Here is a 26,547-nt window from a genome sequence, read left to right as displayed (position 1 = left end):
ATTGGATGAAAACTTTTAATGGCATTTTTTTTAATCATATATATTTATTCTTATATCCTTTCTTAAATAATTACTTTACGCCAGTTGATAGGCATAATATGTTTTATAAAAAAATAACAATTAAAAAAAACATTCGGAAATGTTCGGTCTTTTTTCAAATTGAAAGTAGGATTTACAAATTACAATATCAACATGGATGTGTTGTTAGCTATTCAGACATGTATCGAACGTTTTGCATTTTTTCCTTTTATGGAATAAAATCGTTTATTTTCTAAACAAATGAAACATGTTGCTGAAATTTCTTTTAAAGGTGTTCCGTCCATTTTGTAAATTGCAATCACGTGCCGTTTCTATCATCACGTGATATTTGTGAAGGCAGTGATTACTGTACTGCAAGGGAAGTAACACTGCGCGGAGTTTGATATTTGTTAATTTGTCGTGTTTTGACGGACCCGGAAGTAAGTGCAACGTGATATTCAAAATGGCGGCCTCCAGAAGAAAACAAATGTGGCGAAAATTAAAGAAACATTTAACTGTTGGAAATCTGTTTAAATATGTTTTCGACGCAAATTATATTAATCCTGTAATGTTTCTACTCTTACTTGCCGAGGTTATTGTATGTGTGGCTGTTATTAACAAAATAAAATGTAAGTTTAGTCTCTTTACATAGATATCTTCTTGCCATCTGGATGAAAATCACTGCTTATTATGCACCAGTCAATTGTAACCACGCCCCCCCCCCCCCAGGTCCGGGGGTATGCGGAGGAAGTGGGCCGTGTTTCTATGTTCCAGGTGACCCCGCAGTGCCGGGTGAATGCGGTGGTTTTGTCTTTGCACCTAAAATAGCAGGGATTATCTAGGGTCCCAGGAGTATGGGGGGCATTTGGCGGGGATTTTATTAGCAGTTTGTCTTCGAAGGGCAGGGGTTATACCTGGGCTTGGCTGAACCGAAAGTCAAAGTCACCGCTATTCCCTGGACCTGGGGGGGGGGGGGGGCCGTGGTTACAATGACTGGTACATTACAGGCTGTTTGAGTGTTCCCTTTGTCATAAGTGTCCTCCTACAATCACAAACCTTTTTGTGGAAGATGGGGTCTGTAGAAAGTTTGTAAGTCCATTTTGTAAGTCTCTCAGTTTGGTTATGTATTTATTCCTACTACATCAGGACTATGGACATGCAATGCATTTATACAGTAACAGGTCGGGGGTTACAAAAAAGTCATATTCCTCAGTTAACCCTTTAGCACATAAGCAAGTGGCCAGAATACACCTCCCAGTCAATAGCCAACTTACTGATAAGCAGTCCTTATCTGTATAGGCCCTTTATAGGGGTATTGAAAAAGAGAGAATTTAACTGCAATTATGATCTATAAATCAATATTACTTGCAATAATTGTGGCCAATTTTTTTAATGTGAACATATTTTTTACAGATAATTAAATTATCTAATATACAGACAATGCGAATGTCCGTCTGACAGTCGGACATGTCCGGTATATTTCAATTTTGACCGCCGAAACTTTTGTTTTGGTCGGTCACAATGTCCGGTGAAAAATTAAAGTCAGCACCGTTTATTTTTCGGAAAATTTACTTTCAGTTTCTAAATAAATGTTCAGAGTTATTTTTATATCATGATTATTCAGCGTGTTAATCCGTACTTCACTATTTGTAAACCCCGTTTCGACATGTTTTCGTAAAAGCCGATAAAACGCGTAAGGTTCCGATTTCAGCTGGTACTCTAATACTTTTATTCTTTCCGCTCTGTTTAACATTGCCAATAACAAGAACTCTACTTTCGTTTTTGCATAAATGTTGTGCCTGAGTTTGACTTGTAGTACAATTCGTTACATTTTATAACCCTATCGTATCTTTAATTTAAAGATGAATTAAAAGATATTTTAATTTATTATAGTACTGTAGGACAAATCTAACCAAAAAGATCTAAACCTGTTATAATGGGGAATTACAAAACTTATTTAAAAAAAGAGGCTTAAAATCAAGGTTTAGGCTGATGTTACTGAATACTGTTTGTAACATTGCGACAGGTAAAAAATTGGTGCGACAGGTAAACTTTCAGTGTTTACCTGTCGCAATGTCCTGTGAAGAAGGCAAAGTTTTCGCGTTGTCTGAATATATGGTGTCAATGATGAAATATTTATTTATTTTGTTTCATCTATAAATGTATTTCGAAGATGGACTTGTACCATTCACTTTAAAATGTCATAATTTCATTCAATCAAGGGTTTAAAAGACACTGGGATCGATCTTAATTTTATTACCCTTCCATAAAAAACCCCATCTGGATTAAAAAGCCGACAATTGATGTTCTAGTGTATAATACACAGAAATATGGTAGGAATATCCTGTGTCATCCAGCAGATTGATCCAGTCCAGGGTGTCTGTTTTACTTTATGACCCCCCTCATAAAATGTTGTCAAAAAGAAAGCTAGACTGTTATTTCAAGTATTAATAGTGATCATGATCAACCAGACGCTTGCAAATTTGACAGACGACAAAGGTTTACCTGACCTATTTTACGGCTGGAACCATGCTGGATATGTATCGGCTTCACAGCAAGTTTATTCAGACTTTTCTCAGATACACATCATTTCTATTGTTTTAAATCAAGATTTAATTTTAAAATAATTATAATCTTTATTTATTTTAATGCTTAAGTGATCTGACGTAATATATTTGATGATTTACGCATCAATGAGTTTGGGGAATTCTCAGGGGATTTTCAATTCACGGCTTGTGGTCTTACGTCATAATGGAATATCACACCTGTGATTGGCAGTATAAATAAATACTTCCTAATTTTTTGAGACGATATTTGCCATGGAAATTCAATACCTGTAATGCTTAGCTTTACTTTTATAAACTTCCAGGATATTGTTTACAAAAAGAAAGATGCAAAATTGAAATATTAAATTGACCCTATGGAAATGCGGGCGATGCCTTTACATCCAGTAGTCAATATACATGTACACGGCTATATGCCTATACATCTGCTAATGGGCAATGTCGGACATACTCCTATACGTGCGCTAAAGGGTTAAGTCTTGGTTCTATTGGTGGCTACTCCATCGGCATCGGGTAACCCGAATCCGTATGGTGAAGTCACAATCCACACTTGTAGCAATCGGAATCACCACAGTTACAATGAAAGTGTTACACCTATACTTGTGTAAAACTTCATTTTAAAATCGGGAGTATTGGTCAGCAGGGAAAGTTAAGGTTATAAAGATGAGTACCCGCACAATCTTGGCGCTGTGATTATTTTATTTGTGCCTAATGGTCTTCTAGTCTGGGCTGTAACGTTTTTTAGTCAACTCCGTATCATCTGCTAATCTAGGCCAAACAATCTTTCAATCTGGGCTGTATCTGTTGCTTGTTTGTTATAATGATATATAAATTGACTAGCAACTGTAAATAATATGCATTGATAATCAACAATCTAATCTTATAAATATTTTTTTTATTGTACATGTACTTATTTTATTTGTTTAAAGATGCACTATTACTCCCAAATAAGATTTACCATATTTAATACAATTGTTTAAATTCACCAAAAATTAATAAATGTCGAAAACAATGGTTCTTATGAAGGATACTGCATTTAATTTGAAAGAAAGGTGCAGAAAACGCGATATTGCTACCTTATGAGACTATAGTAGACCACAGTAAATCTTTTAGCATTTACCAATCATTTAATATTTTTGCGTTTTCAGTTATTAAATACACGCTTATAAACTTTTAATAAGTAATTAATATTTTTCATAAATGTATTATTTAGTAAGTAGTTAAAGGTTTATCACTGAAATATATGTTTGTTATACATGTGTATGTATTGATTTTGAATAAGAGTGTCACTTTAAATTAAACTATTCATAATTTTAAAAACTTTGTAATTTTGTACTGTTTTTTTAGATACTGAGATAGATTGGGTTGCCTATATGCAAGAAGTGGAAGGATTCATCAATGGCACACGTGATTATACACAGCTTAAAGGAGACACTGGACCGTTAGTGTGAGTATTGCCTGAATATACATGCGATTGTCAACACGATATTATAAGAACTTGCAACAATAAGTCTGAATGCTTATTATACAATTCAGATTTAAAATAATAACAAGTCCCTTTCTATCGTCACACTCAAGCTATGATTTATTATATCTTCAACAAAATTGTGCCGATGCATATGTACTAATTTCATCCAATCTGCATGGCATGTAAAGGGGCTGTCTCATGTATTGGCACCAAAAAAAGTTTTTTTCTGTAACGAATCTCAGGACAATTATCTAATGGATGTGTTACCTTTTGATATCATATTTGTAAAAAAAGTTCCAAAATGTAAAAAAAAAATGTGTCGGAGACCGGGTTCGAACCCGTGTCGCCAAAATTGTAGTCCAACGTCGTACTTACTAAGCTACGAAGGCTTACTCTATTCACATAAGTGACATAAGCTACCTCGGTAATATCACCTGATAACACCAACTAGCCAATCACGCATAAGGAATGAATTTGACCTGGTAGATATACCCAGTAATCTTTTATAATAGAAAAATTCGAAATAACTGCTAAACTTAAATAAATTGTAAACTGTGTGGTACTTCAGTTAGTAAGTTTCAATGCATTGTACACATCAATGCGAAGTCTATGTCAGTTTTCGACAGTTTTCTTTTTCTCCCGCTATTTTATGATATGGAGTACAGCCCCTTGAAAAACCTATTGATGAACATAACTGATCTCTATGTCGACATACAATTTATACTTGCTCTGTTAATTCAGCTGTATAAGCAACATGGTTAAGGGAATTTTTGACAGTCATCATGTTTAATGGACCCTAACCCGGTAGACTAATCAGGGTATATGAACAATTATACAAGCCAGACTTTATTTAAGTTGTAATAGGTATATTGATTTTTTCTAAGAGCTGTAAAACACTAACCCTAGATAACCTCCAGGCTAGTGTTAATTTCGATATTTGGGTGTGTATTTGTGTAGGGAATTTTACTCTATTTTATAGCAGAAGTCATCCACATTCTGAAAAAAATGTTTTAAATCACTCCAAATTTTAAAGAAACACCAGAACTTATTTTAACAACTTTTAAAGAAACATCAGAAAATTGTATTTCCCCTACAGGATTTTCAAGTTGTCTCAGTCTTCTTTCCCCATAAAGACAGAGCAGTGGCCACTCTCCATATTGTAGTATTCACTCAAAATAAAAATGTATAAGAGAATGATTAAACTACGTGTATTTACTAGTCTTGAAACTGCCATGACACACCTAACACCTTTTCATATCGCTGAAGAGTTATTTCTAGATTGAGATAATGAATAAAACACAACATTGTTGACATACATGTTTATCATTCAGGTTTAACATTATTCACAAAGTAGTCCATCGGACAAATGAATCTTAAATACAGGTAGTATAGCCAAAATTCTGGTGGTCCAAAATGCAAGTGAAAAAAACCACATAACATCAACACTTTTGTTTTAACCCACCCAGTAATACCCTTGCCCTTTTCCCTTAGAATACGAGATAAAAAAAAGCATTTTCTCTGGTAGTTCTACCGACTTTAATTTCTTGTAGTCCGACCAAAAAACTGGACCAGGTAGTCTCAGACTACCGGATTTCCATTAGTGACAAAACCTGTCACTAGTATTATTTTCATGTTTATTCATTGTTGAACTGAACTTGAGCTAAGCAGTTTGTGATACATGTTTGTGTAGTTTGCAGTTCTTACAATTCCAAATTGTACAAACTACTTCTATTGGTGTACCGGCATACATCCAAGGTTGTTTTCGATAAAAAAAATAGCCAAGGAGTTCCGAATGATCATTTTCACTATTGGAAGGTCTAGGCCCTGTTCCAAGAATGGTGAGAAAAATGCTGTTATATGCCACATCCTCTATATTTCAGGTATCCTGCTGGGTTCGTATACATCTTCACTGGATTCTATCACCTGACTGAGCATGGGGCCAACATCCGCCTGGCGCAATATTGTTTTGCTGCCCTCTATATTTTGACTCTGTTAGTTGTTTTCGACATCTACCGGAAAGTTAGAAAGGTATAAATCATGAGGTCTAAGTAAGATTAATTGACATGATACTCAGCAAATTTGAATATTTATGAGTTATGACCTTTTAACCAGTGAAAATGATCTTGAACAGACTTAGGTTCAATGGAAGTTTTTTATTTTTGGTCCCAGTGGGTCAGTCGTTTCAATTTAAAGTAGACATGATTCTATTTTAGCGTATTGTTTTATAATTATTGGATTTTTTTTCTCCTTTGCTGTTATGATTTTCGAAGAAAAAATTCGGGGTATTGTCTTATATAGCCTTTAAGTCATTGTCATCATTGATGATCGTTTGGTGCAAAAGCTTTAACTATAACACAAAAAAAACATTAAAAATATTTAAAAGAGATAATGGACGGCAGCCCATGTTGTAAAGATATTCAAAAGAGGTAATGATGCCCATGTTGTAAAGATATTCAAAAGAGGTAATGATGCCCATGTTGTAAAGATATTTAAAAGAGGTAATGATGCCCATGTTGTTGGAGACAATGGGTACATGTTTAGCAAAGCCAATAACTCTGTCTTTAATAATTATGGAGTTTTGCCCCTTGGTTAAATGAAAGACAGACTGATATTAGAGTTGGCTCCATGTCACTCTTGTTAATTTTCATAATTCAACGTTGGTATATATTAAAGTGTATGTACTGAAAGGGAAAAAGTAAACAGCACTGTCTACAGGGGTTCTTTAATGTTAAGTTAATGATTTTAATGCTGAAATCAGGATTGAGATCTATCAACTTCAGACTATTGTACAGTTGTAAAGATTGTTTTTCGCTCTGACATTTGTATCTTATACAGTAGGAAGTACCTTGAAATGAAACAATATAAATTATTTTTGAGACAGTTTTAAAAATGGTTTAAGCCCCTTAACCCTGCTTCGGGCATGGATCCCTCATAATCAAAACAGACCTCCCCCCTACTTTCAGGATGGATAATTATCAGCTGTCTGAATCCTAGTGTTTACTTGTTAAGTTATCAGCTGATCTCTCACCAAGTTTCTGGATTCCATTAAGCTGGTTTATCATTTAACAATTCGTCACCTTAATGCAAGAACTCAATTACTGCATATACCCATAGATATGAAGAAGCAGATATTGAGTTCTTGCACTAAGGCGAAGAATTGTTTTAGTGCAAGATCGTAATATATTTCATTGAATTTGCACCAAATGCTATGATTCATGAGTGGCTACTAGTAAATTTTTACTTGGTTTAATTACGTGAAATATATTTCAATCTGAAATGGGTCAGTTTATACAGGAATTGTGTAAAACCATTTTTCAGTGTTCATTGATAAAATAATGTCTGCCTGGTAATGAAAACATTTGCAAGTTGTTGTATTTTACTAATACTATATTCTTTTAATATATTTAGATTAATTTAGTTCTGGAAATATACCTTAGGCAATGCTGAATTCAGTCTTTTGTTAAGAATACCATTCAAATTTTCCTCTCATTTCAGGTACCCCCGTTTGTGTTTTTCTTCATGTGCTGTGCATCCTATAGAATACACTCCATCTACATCCTGCGAATGTTCAATGACCCAGTCGCCATGTTCTTGCTGTATGTGGCTGTCGACTTGTTTCTGAATAATCGATGGTCGCTAGGCTGCCTCTTGTTCAGGTATGGCTTTAAGATGGATGAACTTTGTAGCGTTGGGAATCACACCAAATTTTACCATTGTCAGATTATCATAAATGAAAAACTAAACGATCTATTTATAACAAAATATTTTCATGCTTGTCAATTAAAAACCATACTTTGTAATGACCACATTAAAGTATAGTATGATTCAAAATCTTGCATGTTTTATTAACCAGGTTTTCACATAGTGAAACCTGCTTATTAGAATAGCGAACGTCGTTGTTCGGGCGGGCGGCGTCAAACTCACCTATGAAACTGAATAACTTTAGTAAGGGTTGACATATCTTGACCAAACTTGGTCTATAGAAAGAGTTTATGGGTACCTTTCATGGGATTGCATTTGGGGTCCCTATGGTCAAGGTCACTGTTACTAAAAATGGAAAAACGGTTGAAACTGAATAACTTTAGTTAGGGTTGACATATCTTGACTAAACTTGGTCTATAGAAAGAGTTTATGGAGACCTTTCATGGGATTGTGATTAGGGTCCCTTGGGTCAAGGTCACGGTCACTGTTACTAAAAATAGAAAAACGGTTGAAACTGAATTACTTTAGTTAGGGATGACATATCTTGACTTAATTTGGTCTATAGGAAGAGTTTATGGAGACCTTTCATGGGATTGCATTTGGGGTCCCTAGGGTCAAGGTCACTGTTACTAAAAAAAGATGCGGTGTTTTGTAATGAAGGATATAATTGCGGAAAAGATAAGAAGACAAAAAGACGATCTGATTTTTCTTTATTTACATGCATGTACTTTTTTATTTATAAATAAACTAAACATGTTTACATATCGTATGAAAAATAAAATACACTACACAAAATAAAACGTGAATAAATACTAAATAGGAAATAAATCATTTATATATATTTGATAATTTGATAGTCGTGATACAGGAATAACGATTAATAATTCAAAACACAATTACAAGATGCAAAATGATGGAAATTTGATTGAAAAGTGAAAATATAAACAAATTTGTTTTTGTATTTATTTTTCAGATAGCAATAATTTCTTCATGCATATTCAACAAAAATACGATTGGTCATTAATAGCTTTGATTGCATGACCCTTATCTTGTGATTGGACGATCAATTCCTACGGATTAATGATCAATCCGTTTAATATCAACTAGTGCCAATTAGTGTCAATTAAGCACAACTTAGATCATAAAACAACACTTGTCATTGTAAACAACGTCGTAGAACTTCACAGGGTGCTGCACAAGGACACAATATCACGCCTTGTGCAAACACCCAATTAGCAGACGATTTGTGACACATACTCGCTTCGCGACAGACACTGTTGATCACCTGAAATATTTCATCTGAAAAGTTTTATAACAATTGCTATATCTCTGCTAAGCTATTTCATTAAAATTTTAATTCTTAACGAATATTCGAATACCCATTTTGGTATCCGAATACTTGCGTGATATCCGGATATCCGGATACTCGGATATTCGCTTCCATCCGTACTAAAAATAGAAAAATGGTTCAAACTGAATATCTTTAGTTAGGGTTGACATATCTTGACCAAAATTGGTCTATAGTAAGAGTTTATGGATACTTTCATGGGATTGCGTTTTGGGGTCCCTAGATTCAAGGTCAAGGTCACTGTTATTAAAAATAGAAAAACAGTTGAAACTGAATAATTTTAGACAGAGTCTACATATCTTGACCAAACCAGGTATAAAGGAAGAGTTTATGGATACCTTTCATGGGATTGTGTTTGGGGTCCCTAGATTCAAGGTCAATGTCACTGTTAATAAAAATGGAAAAATGGTTGAAACTGAATAACTTAAGTTAGGGTTGACATATCCTGACCCAACTTGGTATAAAGGAAGAGTTTATGGATACCTTTCAATGGATTGCATTTGGGGTCACTAGGGTCACTGTTACTAAAAATAGAAAAACAGACACAGGCTGAATTTCTTCTGTCAATCATTAAAAACCTGGTTTCGTTGCATTGCGGCGTTTCTTGTTATTTTTGTAAACATATTTGCTCATAGAATGTGTTGATTAAGATATTTTGTCAATATTTCAATGAAGACTAATTCTAGAGCAAAAATATACTTAAATAATTGTAAAAAAGCAATGAACTGTACTCAAATACATTTTTGGCTGTAGAATATTTTTCCCCTTGAATCTTGAACAAAAGTGTTTCAATGATATATATATATATAGAATGCACTTTTAAAAGGTGTAACAACATATATGATTTTTAATAGCTTTTGATGGTTTGTGGTAAAATGAGCTGAGACTGAGATTTGACTTCTGACAGTATTTTCGTGATATTGAGCCTGGATTTACTGTTATTTTTGTCCCCATGAACTCTCAACTTTGATTAATTTCAAATACAAAGTAAGAATGTGCATACAGACCTTTGCCAAAAAAAGAAATCTGTAGGAATTCACATGAAATGAACCAAGCAAGTGTTATTATTAAATAAAAAATTGAAATAAAATATTTAATCTTGATATTAAATCATATGTTTTTCTTTTCTCAGTCTGGCAGTATCGGTGAAGATGAATATTCTGCTATTTGCCCCGGGCCTGTTATATTTGCTGCTTGTTACCCAGGGAACAATTGGAACTGTGAAAAACCTCATCATATGCGCAATACCACAGGTGGGTAGTGAAAATTAGCATTATAACTAGATATGAATATGTTAGGATTATGTAGGAGTCTCGTTTATCACACCCTGTGCTTTTATCCCGCTTTATTGTCGTTGTTCAATATCTTAAAGAAGGATTGTAGTAAGTCTATGAAATCACGTTATCAACGCTGCCATTAGCAACATCCTTAACTTCATTTAAGTTTTGAACAAGACGGGAATTATTTTAAATGATCAATTGTTCATTTCAGATTGTCTTGGCAATTCCTTTTCTTCAAGAAAATCCACATGGGTACATCAACATGTCCTTTAATCTAGGCAGGCAATTTTTCTACAAGTGGACAGTCAACTGGAGGCTGGTTCCGGAGGACATTTTTCTCAACAGACATTTTCAGATATTTCTGCTTTTAGCCCACATTTCAGTGTTAATAGCATTTGCGGCTGTTAAGTGGAAGAGGTAATTATTTTTGCAGAAATTATAAATGTACAGCCATGGAGATTAAAGCTGCACTCTCACAGATTGAACGTTTTGATTGAACTTTTTTTTAATTTTGTCTTGGAACTAGCCAATTTTTGCAAAAATCCATGGAAACCAGTTAAATAAGACTGCTGACGAAAATTAGATTGCAGATTTTTATAATTATGTTTAAAAATTTATGTTTAAATGTTTAGACCATAAAACATTAATTTTCAAACAGAAAAATGAAAATCTACAATCTAATTTTTTGTGAACAATCTTATATCATTGGTTTGCAGATATATACGCAAAAAATTGCTCTTTCCAAGACAAAAAAAAAAGTTGTAAAAATAGTAAATCTGTGAGAGTGCAGCTTTAAAGTTTTAGATTAACTAGTCCGATTTCTTTCTTGGAATATTGTAAAATTCCACTATTCCGTGCTATATCAAATTAAGATTTTGAACAAGCCTAGCAAATATTAAACTATTTAAGAGCTTGTGGATTGTACTCATTTTGTCATCACAGTATTTGTGCATTTATTGCTATCTATAATGTATAACTTTAACATTCAAACAATGAGATTTGTTGTGGTAATGAATGACACTATATGGCATATGATTTCAGCAGACCATTAAATAATGTATTCAAACGTACATTTGTTTATTGTAAATGATTCTATGATTGTGTTGTTTTGCGGACTGTTATTTGATATTATGGATATTTAATTTTCTCCATTTTTGTTTTACAGGTATTTGCCAGTATTAAATTTAAGTCTTTCAAAGCCAGATGTTCCGCAGCTGAAACCAGATCATATCCTTTTATTTTTTCACTTGGGCCTAAAAAAATACATTTGGTTCAGTTTACCTGTCTCTACCTACTTTTTATGCCCCCACAAAGTGGCGGCATATAGGGTTGCCCTTGTCCGTACGTACGTCTGTCCGTCTGTCTGTCTGTCTGTACGTACGTACGTCCCGAAGATTGTTTCCGATCTAATTCTTGAAAACCGTTTGTCCAATCCTCACCAAACTTTAAACACATGTTTGTGACCATAATATCTTGATCAAGTTCGATAGTCATGGAAATCGCTTTAGTCATTTAGGAGTTACGGCCCTTTTTTGCCAAAAATACTTCAAAAATATGTTTCCGATCTAATTCTTGAAAACCGTTTGTCCAATCCTCACCAAACTTTAAACACATGTTTGTGACCATAATATCTTGATCAAGTTCGATAGTCATGGAAATCGCTTTAGTCATTTAGGAGTTACGGCCCTTTTTTGCCAAAAATACTTCAAAAATATATGTTTCCAATCTAATTCTTGAAAAGTATGTGTCCAATCCTCACCAAACTTTACATACATGATTGTGACCATAATATCTTGATCAAGTTCGATAGCCATGGAAATCGCTTTAATCATTTAGGAGTTAGGGCCCTTTATTTCCCAACAATACTTAAATGATGTAAATGAGATGTGGATCCAACAAGTTTTTTCCTGCCTGAATGGCGCCATATAACCTATACAGTCTTGCGATGCCGTAAAACCCAACTCAACTCAACTCATCCTATATGTGCAGATTATCCTGAATAATCATTATGGCTTATTTTCTGTGACAAAAAATCAAAGTGGGGGCATCCGTGTCCTATGGACACATTTCTAGTTAAGTGTGTTTTTATAAAAATTATTTAGTTTAAAGCCTTAAACGCTGTATACAGAATATTACTTTAACACCATTCTCCAATGGTGAAAATTTCATTCTTATATAAAGCCTAATAATTATTTATTTTTTAAAATACCTACCGGTACCCTACCTGATTTTGAAAAGGATATCACCCTAACCAAACCAAATTTTTTTTGGCCTTGTGAAAGCTTGGTTTTGGTGCTCCATGAAAAACGCATAACTTTGAATATTGTACTAAATAAATAAATAAATAATTTTAAAGTCTCCATGTGTTGGGGCCATTTTATCAAAGAGATTAAAAAACTAAAAATATTGTAAATTGAAATTCAGTTTAATAAGAAGCAAATTTTGGACACATTACCTTGGATGGTAAATACATGTATATGAAGAAAATGTTGTATCAAGTCTTACTATGTACAATGTCCTTGACCTATCATACAGATCTTATTACCCCTATTCACATCCAACTTTATCGGGATGTGTTTTAGTCGGTCACTGCATTATCAGTTTTATGTGTGGTATTTTCACACGCTGCATTACCTTCTCTGGACAACAAATCTGCAACAAATTGTCAGGTAATCAACCTCTTTTTACAGTTTATCTGTATTTTATAGTAACAAATATTAGTACAATTGAGTCGAAAGTTAATAAATTACTAAGACATAAACAAAAATCTTTCTTTCTGGTTTCATTCCTAAAATGTGTAGGTAGGTCAGAAAATATTTTATTCTTTTCTTTATTAGACAAATTTTGTTATTGTGATTTTTCTGTTACCAAAAACTTTTAAGCTATACACTGAAGAGCATCATAACAATCAGTATTAGCATCACATGTATTGTTAAAAACCAAAAACTATTCGACATTAGCAAAGAAATCAAAACAAATGATAACAAAATGAAAATCAAGGCAAAAGAATGGTTGAGGTTTGGGTACAAAATATTTATCAAGGCAATAAAATGGTTGAGGCTCGGGTAAAAGATCGGGAATGTTGGTAAACCGGAAATAAACAAACATATTTTTACAATCTATTCTTAATGCATGCACACTTCTTTCAGAATCCTTGTACTAGGTGTGATAGAGTTGTGCTGGAACACGTATCCCTCCACTGTGACAAGTAGTTCCTTTCTCCATGTATGTCATCTGGCTGTGCTTTTTGGACTTTGGTTTTCACCAGAATATACACCACTCAGGAGAGTTACAACGGCGCAGAAGATCGACTAAAATATTACTTTTGATATGTGACAATTATGTATTGTTTAACTTTGGGGGAGAGGGGGCGAAAGGGGGATATGGGAGCCGGGAGGTATAGCAGTATAGCACCCTGAGGATAAAATTACACCCCATAATCAGGGAGGTAAAATTTTGTCAAAAATATCAGGCTTTGTGTATACTCCGGGCATAACAAACTCTGGGCAAAAGTTGTCTTGTTCATTGCCTTCAAGACAGTCTCTAGGGGTCAAACAACCGTAACATTCATCAAACATCATCTGATGTGGCTTTTTCCACCCATTCCCAATGTATGTGTGTGAATTGTACATAAATAGGCAACTTTTGATGATTAATTTGTTACTAGATTCTTGTGCAATTGTGTATATACATTTATTATAAAGGAGTTTAAGAAAAGAAAGATTTGCTTTCGACTGTTTGATGATTTTAATCTGTTAATGATTATACCAGTTTTATGCAGGGGGTACTGATATATTTAGTGCAATGTTGCAGACAGTTTTAGTATGCTAGTGGTTACTGTGTAACAGTATTATGGGATATGAAATGTTTGTTTTTAAAATGCAGTTTTCTTGTGAACAATTCATAATTGCTGGGGAATCTTAACAAATATTTTTTTGATATCCTACCTTATATATTGTGACAAGTTCTGTAAGGGAGCTGGTCAATTACTAAAGTATTATTCAACTTAATTATGTATTGGTTTGTGAAACAAACCAAAGTATATTCTTGAATAATGACTAATGGTATTCTAAATTGTAATTGCTAGTCATACTCTAAAACTTAAATTGAAACATATCATGTTTCGACTATCAAGACTAGCATAAGCAATTATTATGCCCCCCTTCGAAGAAGAGGGGTATATTGCTTTGCACAGGCATGTCGGTATGTCGGTCGGTCGGTCCGTTGGTCCGTCCGTCCGTCGGTAGACCAAAGCTTGTCCGAGTGATAACTCAACAATTCCTAGACGTATGGTCATCAAACTTCACATGAAGGTTGGGCCTGACCAGTAGATGACCCCTATTGATTTTGGGGGTCATCGGGTCAAAGGTCGAGGTCACAGTGACCTTTAATGGTAAAATAATTTTAAAGCTTGTCCGAGTGATAACTCAACAATGCCTGCACCCATGGCCCTCAAACTTGACTTGGAGGTTGGGCCTGACCAGGAGATGACCCCTATTGTTTTTGGGGTTCATTGGGCCAAAGGTCAAGATCACAGTGACCTTGAATGGTAAAAGGTTGTCCGATTGATAACTCAACAATGCCTGCACCCATGGCCCTCAAACTTGACTTGGAGAATTGGCCTGACCAGGAGATGACTCCTATGGTTTTTGGGGGTCATCTGGTTAAAGGTCAAGGTCACAGTGACCTGGAATGGTAAAAGGTTGTCCGAGTGATAACTCGACAATGCCTGCACCCATGGCCCTCAAACTTGACTTGGAGATTGGGCCTGGCCAGAAGATGGTCCCTATTGATTTAAGGGGTTATTGGGCCAAAGGTCAAGGTCACAGTGACCTGGAATGGTTAAAGGTTATCCGAGTGATAACTTGACAATGGCTGCACCCATGGTCTTCAAACTTGATTTGGAGGTTGAGCCCGGCCAGAAGATTGTCCCTATTAATTTTAGGGGTCATTGGGCCAAAGGTCAAGGTCACATTGACCTTGAATGATAAAAGGTTGTCCAAGTGATAACTCAACAATGCCTGCACCCATGGCCCTCAAACTTGACATGGATGTTGGGCCTGACCAGTAGATGGCCCCTATTGATTTTAGGGGTCAAAGGTCAAGGTCACAGTGACAACTCGACAATTCTTGGCCCTATGGTCATCAAACTTGACATGAAGGTTGGGCCTGCCCAGTAGATGACCCCAATTGACTTTGGAGGTCATCAGGCCAAGGTCAATGTCACAGTGACCTTTAACGCAAAAGAGTTAACAAATCTTCCCCCACTGATATCTCAACAATGCCTGAACCTATGATCATTAAACTTGACATGGATGTTAAGCCTGACCAGTAGATCACCCTTATTGATTTAGGATTCATAGAGCCAAAGGTCAAGGTCACAGTGATCTTGAATGGTAAACGGTTGTCCGAGTGATAACTCAACAATGACTGAACCCATGGCCTTCAAACTTAACTTAGAGTTGCATCTGACTTGTAGATGACCCCTTATGATTTAAGTGGTCATCGGGTCAAAGGTCAAGGTCACAGTGACCTTGAACGAAAAAAACTTGTCTTGTGATAACTTGACAATGCCTGCACCCATGGCCCTCAAACTTGACATTTAGGTTTCTGGTGACCAGCTGATGACTCTGGATTTTGAGTTCATAGAGTCAAAGGTCATGACGGTCATAACACACTTTATCCTCACACTTTAATGGTCATAATCTTAAAACAGCAACAAATCAGCTGTCATTTCGGTCCATGCATATTTCATTCAATTGTCCATATAATCCTGACAACATGGCGCTCAGGGGGGGGGCATAATGTTTGACAAACATCTCTTGTTATTATTCACTTAGATAAAATCCTGATCAGTCACTAAACACTCCTTCAATATGTAACTTCTAGTCAAACTTGAAAACTCTGAATGAAATCTTGGTTGTTTCTACCATGGAGGCAGTCAATCCGCTACCCGATTTTCTGCACTAGACAAATGACTATAGTATATAACTGAATTATTTATTGGTTTGAAAAACTGCATGTCTATTAAGCTACTGTTGTGAATGTTTATACCTGTAGTTTATGGTTTGAAGTGCTATAGTTTTGAAATGAAAATGAGCAAACAGCAGCTTAGTTCTACAATTCTGCATGTATGTTATTTTGTCATGACCATCGTTGCCAATCATTGCCATTTAGAGGTATCAAATAAAAGAGAGATCAAAATGGTTTGAGTTATTTTTCATACCTGTCATTTGACGGACATAGTCAGCTATTATAACATCACCTATATGTGGCTGAAATCCTCTTTAAGGTACGTAGAATTCAACAGCATTTAAGGAAGAACTCAAGACGATAGAACACTTCACCGAAACTAAAACTTTGCCATTATTTAGCAAGCAGTTGAAAAATGGCTTAATATTAATAGTCAGGCATGGGTGGGAGTAAAATCTTCATAAAGCGATATGGCGGGCAGTCTGCATATACAGCGTGCTCTTCCCTCTTACTTGAGCAGATCAAAACCATTCCTCACTACATATACAAGCAAAGTTACCGGCATGATGTTGTCCAATAACATACCTCTCGTGGACTCTTTTAGGCATCTTATAAACATGCTTATGACAAAATATAATCTTATACATCGTATCAAGAATCTGGGTTTAACAATATGTCAATGTAACAAATGAAATGTTTTCCTTGCAAAAATAAACCAAGCAAATTTGTTTAATTGATATACTCTGCCAGATTAGGTCAAGTAGATGGCATGGAAATGATGTGTTTGTAAAATATTTCAATCGAAACATGCACTATGGCTGCAGAGTGATGGACTCTCACGAACATTGGATATGATATATGAGAGCAACTGTTTGAAATGAAATAATATGTAGCATTTAGATTTGACCCAGTGACCTAGATTTGGACACTATGGGTTCAAACTACATGTAATAAAATATTTCATCAAGGCAAACCTGACCATATGTGACATGAAGTTTGGAGAGTGTTCCTGTGGTTTTTTTCTATGCTTGGACCTAGTTACCTAGTTTTTGACACCATGTGACCTAGTTTCAAACTAAACCAAGATTTATTAGAAGCAAATTTTAAGTTTCATGAAGTTTTGAGTATATTACCTCTCTTTGTTTACAAGTTGTCTTTAAGACTTGACCTAACGTCTCAGTTTTTAACCCAATGTAACCCACATTTAGAGACTACCAAGATTATATCAAGGGGGACATTCTGATCTCAGTATGAACAAAGTCTAACCAATCAATACCAACATCAGGTTCAGGACATGATTTTTGAAAGATTTGATAGTTACCTATAGTTTATTACCTGATGTGACCCAGTTTCAAACAATTTTACAAGTAGTTGGAACTTGATCAATGGGAACAGTATGTCCAAGTTTGAACATAATCTAACCAATCCCTACCAAGATATGGTTCCGATCAAATGGTTCAAGACAAACAAATCGACCTAGAAACTTTTTGGACAGCACATGACGTAGATTCAAACTAATCGGAGAGTTCAAGGAAAACTTTTTTGTTAAGTTTCATGAAAATTGGACCATATATACATGTAGTATATCTAGGTTTCTCTAAGATTCTACCTAGTCACCGTTTTTGCCCCTTTGTGAGCCACATCAACAATCTGTCAATATTTTACAAAGGGCCGGGACTTCTGACCAAGTTTGAACACCATCATTCCATATAGCACGATATGACAGACAAAAATGTGACGGACAGAATAGCAGACGGACGGAGGGACAACGCCAAAACTGAAACACCCACCCCAATCCTTCGATTCGGCGGGGAATAACCTCCTCACACTCTAAATTGTCAAAAATTGACCAGATTCGCCAACACTCGATCATTTCTTATCTAGTCCTGACCATATTCCAGAGCAATGTAAACATGCAGGCGTGATATATTTTTGAAGTTTAAGAGCCTTGCATCCTCATACACCAGAGTGATGGTGCTATTCTATACGTACAACTGGCAGGACAGGACAAAACATTATAAAAAGGGCTTTTAGGCAGATTTTCGAGGTTTCATCCAAAGCATTTACTAAGTACTTTTGATTAAGAGGTTTTCTGTATGCCACTAAGAAATAAATATAATTTCGGATTTCATGAATTGATATTTCTTTTCTGAAGTATTAATGCCGGACCATTAATGTCAGTGTTAATAGCGTTTTGATAATATCTCGGCCTCAAAAATGTTTATAACGGTTTATTTAACGGCAGATATAACCTAGCACAACATCCATTAAACATACTATTTACATCAGAAACTTGCAAGGTAATAAGTATATAAGAGCATCACTATGACTACAAAATACTCTAGACTTTGAAACAATGTTTCATAGTATCTTTATACTAATTCATTAAAACAAAATAAAGCAAACATCCTATATTTTTACCAAGTTTCACGATTTATTTTCATCATGGGATATAATATGCATGTGATATCACAAAACAGTGAAACACAAAATAAAACAGTAAACAAACATATCAAACACAAAAAAAGCTTTACTAAACAACATCAGTGAAAATATGAAGTAATAAGACACAATGGAATGGTATTGTAACTAACACATATTAAGATATTAGGGTAAAGGGAGATCACTACGTAGAATAATGCATAAAAACTTCTTTCTGGTATATTTTCGTTCAGTTCAAATGGAACAATATCAAGTTCTTCAAAAAGAAGATTACCGCCAGACCAAAAACGAAAACAGCATAGCAATTATTCTGAATAAAGGTAAGGTCAGACGGGTGTATTATGTAATGTTCCCCGATATGTTGATTTATTTTTTAATTGAATGTCTATGACCCTAAGGAGTAAGGTAACGTCTAGTCTAAAATAATTGACGTGTTAATGTTATACGGGATTCTTCCAATCCTAGTCTAAAATAAAAGTCGTGTTATACGGGATTCTTCCAATCCCTAACGTCTAAACGGGAATGTGCAAAAAACGGGGGTGTTTTAAAAATATTGAAATTGTTTTAAGTGAAGTATTTTATGGTTGAAATTGATCATAAAGAGTTATATTCATATTTTACCATGTAAGTGAAATGTTATTTTGCGCTAAACAAGCATTTAATGCATTAAAACAAGTTGTTTACCTTTCCAATAAAACGAAAGTTGACTGACACAGACAACAATTATGCGAAGGGGAACAACTCCATACAATCGTAATAGCTCGGCCTCCTCCGACAAAGCTTCGAGATAGACCTCGTTATACAATCGTAACAACTCGGCCATGGCCGAAATGTTCCGAGCGCTTTAAAACTGTGCCCTAAAGCCTTGCAGGTGCCCTTCATGTATATATCGTTATGTTTTGACAGAATGAAATGAAAAAAAAGCCGTCAAACTCATAAATATAAGTTGGATATTTATTTTTTTGTGTACGGAACTAATATAAAATAACATTATCTGGTAATATTTCTTGTTTTTATGATATTTTATAGACGCTATATGCTTTAACCCGGAATCCTGATCGGAACAACTACCCACTTTTGATACTAAACAATTTGTACGTGAAGGATTTGCCATATCAAAAATCTAAAAAAAATCCGTCAACGTACAATTATTTGGACTACTTCCAATCCCTAAGGTCTAACGGGAATGTGCAAAAAACAGGGGTGTTTTAAAAATATTGAAATTGTTTTAAGTGAAGTATTTTATGGTTGAAATTGATCATTAAGAGTTATATTCATATTTTACCATGTAAGTGAAATGTTATTTTGCACTAAACAAGCATTTAATGCATTAAAACAAGTTGTTTACCTTTCCAATAAAACGAAACTTGACTGGCACAGACAACAATTATGCGAAGGGGAACAACTCCATACAATCGTAATAACTCGGCCTCCTCCGACAAAGCTTCGAGATAGACCTCGTTGCACAATCGTAACAACTCGGCCATGGCCGAAATGTTCCGAGCGATTTAAAACTGTGCCCTGAGGGAGCAGGACTTTTCAACCCCAAGACTTTTCAACCCCTTCTCAAAACGAAGATTTTTCAACCCTTAGACTTTTCAACGTACAATTATATGGACTACCCGGAATCCTGATCGGAACAACTACCCACAGGGTTGCCAGCGGACTTGAAAAGTCAGGGAAATTGGGTATTTTTTCAAGGTCAGGGAATTGTCAGGGAATTTTGAAATTTGGTCAGTGAAAAATGAAAATCCTGAAAAGTCAGGGAAAAGTCAGGGAAAAATTATTTCAAAGGTCGAAAAATATACGCATTGAAGGTCTTTCTTGGCTATGGCAGTCTTTAGGCATTTAATATTTGACTTTATCACTCGCACAGTTAAGCATTAAATTCAAATAACAGTAAACTGTGATATTAAGAAGCATTATATGTTAACTTAGTGATTATAATACCCATTATTTACCTTAGAACATCATTCAGCCTAAAGACTGAAAGGCTTTGCAACCCTTGCCTCCAGAGCTGACTAATACGTAATTTCTGTTGTATTGTAGGAATATAACACCAGAAAAGAGAATTTACCTGACATTATATTCTAATCTATAGATTATTATCCTTGTTTCAGGTGTTGCGGTTTCTTTATATCATCTAATAAAGGGATTTGATGGCAGATAATATAATTAAATTACTCTGTTTCAGGCTCTTCCTTGTTAGCATGACAAATTAACAAATATGACTAACTTTTTTTCACACTTACTTACCATACTCATTCAAAGTCTTTAATTTTATAGTGATTATTTCATGATATGCCAAAATGAGCCCTATGTTCTTGTTTTCATGCTAATGTTTCACATGTTTCACTGACCAACAGTCACACTGTGTTTGAATAGAAATAGTTAAGAATAGTAGAACACTATGTTTGAATCATTACTTTGATGTACAATGTAAATGTTTTATATTTTGGAAAATAAATACAAGTTTACATGCAAAAATATAATGGGAGGATTGGACGGCTATAGGGGAGGTCAGGAGGCCGTTTATGTGTTTGACGATTTTGGTCAGTGAAAAACATGAATTGGTCAGTGAAAAGTCAGGGAAAAGTCAGGGAATTTTATTTCACCAAAGTGCTGGCAACCCTGACCCACTTTTGATACTAAACAATTTGTACGTGAAGGATTTGCCATATCAAAAATAAAATAAAAATCCGTCAACGTACAATTATTTGGACTAGGTAACGTCGTATGTTAATAACCTGTACATTCCCTTCCACTTGATCAAAGTATTATATAGTGAATCTTGTTTATAATGATCTATATGTCAGACATTATACTATGTGATGCATATATACACTATAAATTCTGTTGTATGACCTTGAAGTTATAATTTTCAGTCAATTGGATGTGATGAGCAGACGAGGTGGAGGCCGTAGGGAAAGAGGGGACGATGGCTGGGAAGGATGGGTAATACATTTTCAGACTACATTGAAGATCATGGTTTTTCATGACTATTCTTATTGTTGCCACATTTGGTTGACTCTTTGTTTGCATCTAAATTATGAAATCTATTATTAAATTCTGGGAAATATTTAATTAAGTGATCGTCATATGAGCCGTGGCATTTTGGATATTTTTATTGTAATGTAACGTGGGACGTCAAACAAGGCCAACAGATCCCTTCAGAGAAAAGCATGCTCGACCCTGAAGGGGCTGCTGGTTTTTATATACAGTAAAATATCAATCCATTTACTTTTCCACAATACTGTATATCAGGGCTTCTAAAAACTGGCAATTTGCCGGTGTGGACCAATTTTGGCTCTGCCGGACCAGTTGCAGTTACAGAAAATGGCTAAGAAATCGGTCCGAAAATTGTGGGGGTTTTCAACTTCGGTCCAAAATCAAAAATCAGTAGAAAAAGCAGAAATTGTAATATACAAACAGTGTTAATAATAACTATAACACATACCTATCAGGGGACATCCTATTGTAGCTAGGGGACATATCCTTGATGGCTATTACTGTCTGTTTTCATTACATCAAAGTGATGACAGATTCGCCGTTTTTTTCTTGTGGAAACAATCGTCACACTTTTACAACAAAAACCCATTGTCATTATAAATATTATTAATGAAATTGTCGTTGTTAATCCGCAAATTGAAATTCCGAATTTATTAACCTACTGGTGCTCAACAGTGACATGCTTGATTAACTACAGAGTCTAAAAGCTGAGAAGCGCGCTTACGTCATATTAAGAAAATGTAATGAAAAAATCGTGGTCGATATCAATGTTATAGAAGACCTTATTATTCATATAGATATCTTCCAATTAATTTTTTTTAGCTGAATGTTGATTCACTGCAGTTGCACTACACAAATAAACTTTAATGTACACTGTTTCACTTTTTGTTGTTTGACTGCTTTTCGCTGGTCGCAATTAATTACGATCGCAGAGTTCCTTGTTTGAAACGTCGCAGAATTTGATGAGAATGTCATTCAGGATTAATTTTGTATCAATTACTATCTAAATGATGGCTCTAAAGCACCGCTTACAAATTGCCAAGTCACGAAAAAAGTTGCAAGAAAACACATCGCGAAATTTTTCGGACATTCTAGGACCTTTTTTGGGGGTCGTGGTGGTGGTGGGTAGGTCGGTGTCACCGGGTTGGGACCGGTTGGGGTTCCAAAAAGCCCTGGCGTATATACATGTAGCTCAAAAGTAGGTGATGTGTTGGGCTATTAAGCTGGAAATTGTGTTAAATCAGACGATACTGTTCTGGGTTTTGTTGACTGTGATTTTAACTGTTACACTGCTAAGGCCTAAAACAAAATACATTTGGTACGGGTTACCCAACCCTCCCTACGAAATAGGCGCCGACCATACCATTTTTATAGTATAAAATGAAACACTTACTTATTTATTTTAAGTGCTTTTGAATGTGGCTGTATAAAACCTTGAATGCTTTATACAGATGATCACTTTAACACCATTCTCCAATGATGAAAATAACATTCTTATATAAAACCTAATAAAAAAATAAATAAAAAGCCTACCTACCCTACCTATTGTTGATAAGGATGAAACCCTAACGAAACCACCTTTTTAGGCCTAATGAAATGCTAAATACCATAAACCATTGAAAATGAAAGTTCATCTGTGTTCATTGCTAATTATATATAATCAACTTTATTATAAGCCATATAATTATTAGATTGGTGATATTTGAAAAAATGCCCTAGTGCTTCAAGTGACCTTAAAGCTGCACTCTCACAGATTGAATGTTAAGACAACTTTTTTATTGTTTGCCTTGAAACAAGCCAATTTTTGCCAAACCAATGAAACAAGACTTCTGACGAAAAAATCAGATCGCAGGATTTCATTTTTATGATAAAAAATTGATGTTTTGTGCATTTTTCTTAAAGCGTTAGTAATGGGTTTAGCCACTAATCATTATTTTTTGTAACATTAATATGGAACACTGCGATCTAATCTTTTGTCAGTAGTCTTATATTACTGGCTTTCAGATATTTACTCAGAAATTGGCCCATTCCAAGACAAATGATGAAAACTTGAAACGAAAAGGGCAGCTTTAAACAAAACAAACCAAACTACACAGTATATAAATCACAGAATGTGTGTAAGTGTAGAATGCCAAGAATGGTTCATATTTAAGGTTTTTAGCAGTTTTACTAAAATACACTGCAAATTCAACTGAAAATACTTCCTGCCCTTTTTGAGAAAGAACCATGTCCCTTTTGGGCCCACCCTGCTCGTTTATGGAAACTTTTTTTTCAAATTTTATTGTGGTATTTTGTTTGCAATTTTTCACATGCGTCATATGTCTCATTAAAATAACACATTATTTTCCTCCTTCTTACTTAGGGAGTTATTAAAAAATCCAAATTGTAATTTTTCTCCCTTTTTCAGGGAGGCTATATGAATGCAAAGCGCCAGAAGCTGCAGGATCAGTATGTTGTATCAGCCCCAGACCAAAAGGAAGGCACAGAACGGCCCAATATCTTTGCCGGAGTGGCTGTATATGTCAATGGATACACAAGTAATGTTTTTAATGACCAAATCTTTATTTTTCTTCAAGTCTTTTTGGCAGCTTATTTAGGCATTATGACTGTTGGTTCAGGACTGTGGCCAATTTACCAGTAAGAGAAAAAATGAAAGTTGATGGCCTGTATATGATCAAGTGGACTTCATAAAATAAATGTTATGGATATTAAATTTGACCTGTTAACTATTCTAAATAATTGTACAATGAACAAAATTTGCACAAGCCTAAAAGTAGAAAACAATTTTCTTGAAAAATTTATATTAGGCGGGCTTGCATGTTTTTTTAGTTTATCAGAGCACGAAGTGCTCAAGGTGAGCTTTTGTGATCAGTCTTTGTCTGTCGTCCGTCCGTCTGTCTGTCCATCCGTCAACACTTGTTTAAAAAACATTTCCTCTGAAACTACCAGGCCAAATTCAATTAAACTTTACAGGAAGCTTCCTTGGGTGCCCTGCTACAAAAATTTAACAAGGGGTCACGATTGATTAACATCAGCAACAACAAATGGCCGACTTCCTGTTTTGCTTTAAAAAGCATCTCCTCTGAAACTACCTATCCAAATTCAATGAAACTTTACAGGAAGCTTCCTTGGTCGACCCTGTACAAAAATACAACAAGGGGTCACGATTGATCAACAACGACAACAAAATGGCCGACTTCCTGTTTTTCTTTAAAAAAACATCTCTAAAACTATCAGTCCAAATTCAATGAAACTTTACAGGAAGCTTCCTTGGGTAACCTTCTGCAAAAATACAACAAGGGGTCGTGATTGATCAACAACAACAACAACAATCTGGCCATCTCCTGTTTTGCTTTAATAATATCTCCTCTGAAACTACCATGACCCTTTACAAATATAAAACAAGGCATCATCATCAGTAAAGATATGTTTAAATTGAAACATTTTTATTAATGCTTTATCACACTTTGCTTAGGTGAGCAATTTAGGGCCATCATGGCCCTCTTGTTTGGCATGTAATAGATTAAAAATATAAATTAGGGCAAGAGTTTTCAAAATTTAAATTTACAAGACTGATTATGTATATAGTTAAGTCTGGCTAAATTTCGCAGTCACTCTACTAATGTGAGGCTATTTCAGAAAGCATATCTATTTTTCAGTTGTCTGTTTATGAAGATGTGTTGTCACTTTTATGCTTAAAATTTAAGCTTGGCCCAAAAGTGTGCTAGAAATTTACATAATACATATTTTAAAAAATACACACATTTATAGTAAGGCTCATTAGAAATCTCAGCATGTTAATTGAGTTATGTTTCCTTTTTGACTGAAAAAAGCAACCACAGAGACGTGCCTTCATGACAGGCATTCGCTTAGCAATGCTATTGTTTATTCATTGCAATGAAATTACTCATAGGACATTCCGACCTGTGAATAGTTTCAGAATCCTCATCAGTCAAGCTGAAGCAAGTCATGATGTTGACAGCATGTTTCCCTTTTTTTACCAGCCATGCCTTCCAAATTTGGAAAAAAAATCTTACTTTGGGAAAACACAAATTCATGCTAAAAAAGCTGATATCAAATCAAATATATATGTCTGGACTTTTGAATGTATGGTCTATTCTCTTTTTTTATGGGAGCAGTGTTTACTTAATTTGGAAAATATTACGAGTTTTAGCTCTACTGGCCAAAGGCTGTCCTCAGATGTTGAACATGCAGCGTTTTTTTAGCTAACCCAAAAACAAAAAGTGAACTATATATTTGTTGCCTATTACTCAAACCTACATGCTCTGGATTGAAAATGACCACAAGAGCCATGGATGCCAGTAGAGCATAGGCCCTCTTGGGCCTCTTGTTTTTAACAACTGCACACTTGCATAAGGGGAAAGAGCCTGTAAACAGCCTTCTTAAGGCTGTAAATAACACCAAGAAAAATCACTGGATGCATAGATGACGAAAAAAGCTCTACTGTTGCCAAACACGTGTGAATGCATGTGATTGCCAAACATTTCTTCATCGGCTTGTCTCTCATCAATATATTTTCAGAACCATCGTCAGACGAGCTGAAGCGACTCATAATATTGCATGGAGGGAGGTACGAGCATTACCTGTATCGTACACGTGTCACCCATGTTATCGCCACAAATCTCCCCGACAGCAAAGTAAAGGATTTGAAGGGGCTAAAGGTTGTTAGGCCTGAGTGGATTACTGATAGGTGAGTTTGTCTCCAGCAAAAAAAAAAGTATG

The 26,547-nt window shown here is 35.1% G+C and overlaps 2 protein-coding genes and 1 long non-coding RNA gene across 5 annotated transcripts in view; 2 read left to right on the top strand and 1 right to left on the bottom strand.

The window, feature by feature from the left end:
- The window catches only part of LOC128246728 (uncharacterized), a 117,211-nt gene extending 97,708 nt beyond the window's left edge, over positions 1-19,503 (bottom strand). Inside the window, exon 1 of the long non-coding RNA XR_008263340.1 lies at positions 19,480-19,503. This is a non-coding gene — a long non-coding RNA (uncharacterized LOC128246728). The remainder of the gene's footprint in view (positions 1-19,479) is intronic.
- On the top strand, positions 476-16,578 carry LOC128246727 (dol-P-Man:Man(5)GlcNAc(2)-PP-Dol alpha-1,3-mannosyltransferase-like). The gene is made up of 9 exons (XM_052965111.1): positions 476-647; positions 3,930-4,029; positions 5,931-6,078; positions 7,546-7,706; positions 10,233-10,353; positions 10,592-10,797; positions 11,546-11,608; positions 12,915-13,049; positions 13,530-16,578. Exons 1-9 carry the CDS (start codon positions 482-484, stop codon positions 13,693-13,695), a joined length of 1,266 nt encoding a protein of 421 aa, XP_052821071.1. The 5' UTR covers positions 476-481; the 3' UTR covers positions 13,696-16,578.
- Positions 19,070-26,547, top strand: part of LOC128246722 (DNA repair protein REV1-like) — a 40,851-nt gene continuing 33,373 nt past the window's right edge. Inside the window, exons 1-4 of one of the 3 annotated variants that reach the window (XM_052965105.1) lie at positions 19,070-19,115; positions 21,681-21,750; positions 24,212-24,341; positions 26,347-26,515. In XM_052965105.1, coding sequence (XP_052821065.1) covers positions 21,694-21,750; positions 24,212-24,341; positions 26,347-26,515 — 356 coding nt within the window. In that variant the 5' untranslated portion in view covers positions 19,070-19,115; positions 21,681-21,693. Of the gene's footprint in view, positions 19,116-19,145; positions 19,201-19,360; positions 19,420-21,680; positions 21,751-24,211; positions 24,342-26,346; positions 26,516-26,547 lie in introns of those variants that run through there. The other 2 variants (XM_052965106.1, XM_052965104.1) reach the window with 2 other exon arrangements.

This window comes from Mya arenaria, chromosome 9 (genome assembly GCF_026914265.1).
Source record: "Mya arenaria isolate MELC-2E11 chromosome 9, ASM2691426v1".
Taxonomy (NCBI): Eukaryota; Metazoa; Mollusca; class Bivalvia; order Myida; family Myidae; genus Mya; species Mya arenaria.
The sequence above is the reverse complement of the archived record's forward strand: the minus strand, read 5'-3'. Positions and strand labels throughout refer to the sequence as shown.